At 36.4% G+C, this 4,789-nt stretch overlaps 1 protein-coding gene across 1 annotated transcript in view; it reads right to left on the minus strand.

Moving 5' to 3' along the window:
- Positions 1 to 275: 275 nt before the first annotated feature.
- The window catches only part of ZNF674 (zinc finger protein 674), a 23,641-nt gene continuing 19,127 nt past the window's right edge, over positions 276 to 4,789 (minus strand). Inside the window, exon 3 of the mRNA XM_007958208.1 lies at positions 276 to 1,690. Within this exon, the coding sequence (XP_007956399.1) occupies positions 276 to 1,690 (1,415 nt within the window). The remainder of the gene's footprint in view (positions 1,691 to 4,789) is intronic.

Consider the following 4,789-nt stretch of genomic DNA (forward strand, 5'->3'; position numbering starts at 1 on the left):
ACCAGAGACCCTTTTATTATTGAAATAAGCAATGTTAAATGTTTATAGCAATCTGACAGAGGAAGTTTATTTCTACTTTACGAAAAAAAATCTGGTCATTTTCAGTGACTTTTGCCATTTGTCCAGTAACTCATTTTTTATGCTATATAGCCTTGCAAAGAGTGGGTAAATATGTGGTACAGTACCTTAAACTGTGGAGTATTATTCTTATAAACATAGTGTGTAGGTTTACTGTGACTTAAAAAAAGTTTTTACCAAAAAAGTCATATCATTTACTAAATTCCCAGTTTCTCCTTGTGAGTTTTCTGATGGACAATGAGGTTTGACTTACAACTGAAGAATTTCCGACATTCTTTACATTCATATGGTTTCTCTCCTGTGTGAGTTTTCTGATGGCGAATGAGGTTTGACTTCCTACTAAAGGCTTTCCCACACTGATGACATCCATTGGATTTCTCTCCTGTATGTATTCGCTGATGAACAGTGAGGATTGCCTTCTGGCGGAAGGACTTTCCACATTCATTACAAATATAGGGTTTTTCCCCTGTATGAATTCTCTGATGGAGAGTGAGAGTTGTCTTTTGGCAGAAGGATTTCCCACATTCAATACAAACATAGGGTTTCTCTCCTGTATGAGTTCTCTGATGTACAGTAAGGGTTGTCTTCTGGATAAATGCCTTCCCACAATCATTACATTGATATGGTTTCTCGCCTGTGTGAGTTCTCTGATGATCAATAAGGTATGACTTCTTTCTAAAGGCACTCCCACACTGAGTACACTCATAGGCTTTCTCCCCTGTATGTGTTTTGTGATGTCTAGTGAGGGTTGCCTTCTGGCGGAATGATTTCCCACAATCAATACAAATATAGGGCTTCCCTTCTATGTGTGTTTTCTCATGAAGGGTGAGGGCTGTCTTCTGACGAAAGGCCTTCCTACATTGACTACAAACATAAGGTTTCTCACCTGTGTGAATTCTCTGATGTTCAATAAGGTATGACTTCCTTCTAAAGCTATTCCCACAGTGATGACACTGAAAAGGTTTCTCCTCTGTTTGAGATCTCTCATGCATTATAAAAAAAGACTTCCTACAGAAGAATTTCCCGTATTTACTGTATGCATAGGGCTTCTTTTCTGTACGAGTTTGTGGGTGGGCATCAATATTTGATTTTTGGATGAAAGTTGTTCCATCTTTATTGTATTCAAATGGTCTTCCACCTCTGTGAAGTCTAACATGTGTAAATAACATATCTTTCATAAGGAAGGATTTTTCACATTCGTTGTGCTCAAATAGCTGCTCTGGAGTTTGGCTCTTCTGATGTTGAATAAGCTCCTGTTTATAACTGAGACTTCTCTCTGTTTGTTTATGGAGGTTTGCTGTAGGATGAATTTTCTCATGCTTAGTACTGAGGAGTGATTTCTCCCATCCATTACTCTCACCAAACTTCTCTTTTATAGGGTTTATTTTTCTAATGACTAATTCTGAAATATTTTTCAAAACTTTTCCATCAGTTTCATATTCACATAATATTTTTGAAATAATACGATTCTTGCCTGGAGTAAATGTTTTCCCATAATTATTACTTCTTTCATTAATTACTTTTCTGTGGTTGATGAATATACCTGATCTGGAATGCTTGTCTTGGTATTCTCTGAGCTTCACTAAAACATCTCCAGCTTTCCCATCTTCTTCTAGAAAAGAATACAGTTAACAGTGCTGTGAATTTTCATGTATTTGTTACATACTGGATTTAGATAATAAATAACCTATGTGGGATTATCTGTCTAGCTGTTGTGGTCTACAAAATGACCAAAATAAATTATCTCTTGGTAGGGAAAAAGGACAGAACATAAACACAAATCCTGTTACACTGTTAAAATGAGATTAAATTAGCACATGCAAAAACACTTTTTTATTTTTGACATGCTTCAAGTAGAGGCTGCCCTGAGAAGGTGTAATAAACACAAAGATTAGTGAGTAGAATACAAAGGATGGTGGAAGAGGGATTGTTCCTAAGATGGGCAGATTCATATAGTACTAAACAGTAAGCAATATGACAAAGTAAATTGTTCAAGTGGTGATGACAGATGACAAATACATTTATCTCCTAATGCTTAAATAACTGTCATAAAATGGTTCCTCTTGCTTCTTTCTCACTTCCACTTAGCCTATCCATAGCAAATAAACTTTCCCAAAAACTCATTTTAGTGTTCAGAGAAATATTAGCAATAGTCTAGACCCTAACTCTCAATACAGCTGTGATTTGCTCTTGAGAGGGAAGAATTAGGAAATCATGTTCCCACAACAAATATAAAATAAATCAGCAGGCAAAGTGAACTTGCAACACCAGTACTAATAACTGTGTATCTTGATTGTTGCTACCATCAGTTGTAGTAGTCTGCCTTCTTGGGAATTTCAAACACCTTCAGGGACATACTACAATCCAATTTTTCCAAAAATTTTCACATATTGTTTCTACTGTTCAATGTCTTAAATTTGTCTGAAATTGGCATATAATTATAATTTGGACCATTCACTTCAACAGATCTGCCAACAATATGGTATTTTTATATAAATATGTAAAATGCTCAATTTTTATAATACTGATTTCCCAAATTTAAACTTATGCTCTTGGAAGTCAATATTTATTGACTATCTTCTTTGAATCTTTCTGATTATATATTAATGCATTATTATCTGAGGTGAGGGGATGTAATCAGGTACATTTAAAGAGAACTCACCAGTAAATGATTTCTGAATAGATGAGAAAAGATGTATTCCCTGCATGGTATGACAGACAATCAATGAGGTAACTGTTGAATACCTAGCCTCTGTTACAAACTATAGCATGTAAAAGTAAAAGGAGATCTTTGAATTAGTTCAGCCATAGCCAACAAAGTGAAATCAGAATAGATCCAAATTTTTACATTTTTTAAAATATGGGTGAAGAGGAATGATAACAAGAACAGAAAAAATTCCAAATCCTTGGAATGGAAGACTTGCAAGAGGTGTAGTGATCCCTTACAAGAACCTTGACTCAGGAGAATGGATTATTGCCATGAATGTGGAGAGTGTCATGCATTCAAAGTGGCACAGTCAGTTGCCATCTTTGAGCCGGGCACCACTATTTCCCACTCTGCCAATCACGAGGTTTGGCTGCTAGGCAATGTGCATGCTGCCCTTGTTTTCTAAGGAGGTAGTTAGGTTTCTACAGGGCACTTACTTGTAATTTTTGCTGTTCTGGCTATTGTTCTGGTTAACTCATATTTTACAAATTCAGGTCCATTCTGATTCCATTTCATTGGCTATGAAGGAACTAGGGAAAACTGGTTCAATGCCCTGGGTAAAAGCGAGGACCTCACTTTGGAGGGGATTATCGAGATGAGGAAATAAGCCTCAGATAAAACAATGTTGAATCAGGTATCAAATTATTAGATTATATCTGACAATGTATTTGCTCACATGTTATAGACATTAGGTAGAATGGGAACACAGAAGAACGGATAGACATGGTCTGTAATCAAGGAACATTTCATGGTGGAAGTGAAACTTGATCCTTAAAGGATATGTTAACATTGATGATGGATATATGTTGTTGTTGTTACATGCCATCAAGTGGGCCCCAATTCATAGCGACCCCTCCTTGGGTTTCCGAGGTGGTATTGCTATGGAAGTAGATTGCCCAACCTTTCTTCCGAGGAGTGGCTGGTGGTTCAAACCAGTCAAGTGCCTTAGGCACTATGCTACCAGAGCTCCCATACAGCATCTGTGATATAATGAGAGCTGCAGTGTAAGAACAGAACCAGCTGTATGATGTATTGTAGGAAACTAGAATAAATAGAGATTAGCAAGTTCTCTGCCACAGAAATACATTTAAATGACCAGGTGGGATATTAACCCATTAACCCTTGAAAATGTAAGGATTTAAAATTCATATACTAATAATATCTTTTATTATTATTAAATCAACTGGAAAATGGATTGGATTACTATAGCTTGTTAGATTTTTATAAAGAACTGAGGAAAGACATCAGAAAAACACCAATGAGAATCTACTGGAATAAAATTCATTTATTTCACCAATATTTATTGCTTCAAAAAAGGAAGATAAACGAGTAAGATGGGAAAAAGTACTCAAGGAAAAAGAATAAGAATGAGTGATTGTTTTCCACTCAAATCAAAATGGGCAGATATTAGCAATGGTGAGCTTAGTACTAAGACAGAAGCACAAATATTACCGGAAAGAAGTGGTGATTCTGAAATTATTTATTTGTTCTAAGGCATATGGATTTTGAAATCTGACTGCAGGTCTTATGGTAAGAATGGGACATGAGATTGAATACAGAAAACAAGTAACAGGGAAAGGAAGGAAAGAAAATGAAAACTAAGCGGAAGATAAATATTAGACAAAGATTTTCTTTTTCTTTAGGGGGCAGATTTTAAAATACCTAAATATAGGAGTGTAAGTAAGGTAAACTCAAACTCACTGCCACCAAGATCATTTCGAGTCATAGCGACCCCTCCTTGGGTTTCCGAGGCGGTATCTCTATGGAAATAGATTGCCCAGTCTTCCTTCCAAGGAGAGGTTGGTAGGTTTGAACTGCCAGCCTTTTGATTGGCAGTCAAATGCCTTAGGTATTACACCACCAGAGTTCCCCTAAGTAAGGTAAAGAACTGAAAATGCTAAACAAAAGAAAGAAAACAAGAAGGCAGGCCTAAACAACCCACTATGAATGCATGACACTCTCCACATTCTAGGCAATAATTCAGTCTCCGAAATCAGGCTCCTG

Source organism: Orycteropus afer, unplaced genomic scaffold (assembly GCF_000298275.1).
Source record: "Orycteropus afer afer isolate SDZICR_OR568_19922 unplaced genomic scaffold, OryAfe1.0 scaffold00878, whole genome shotgun sequence".
Classification (NCBI taxonomy): domain Eukaryota; kingdom Metazoa; phylum Chordata; class Mammalia; order Tubulidentata; family Orycteropodidae; genus Orycteropus; species Orycteropus afer.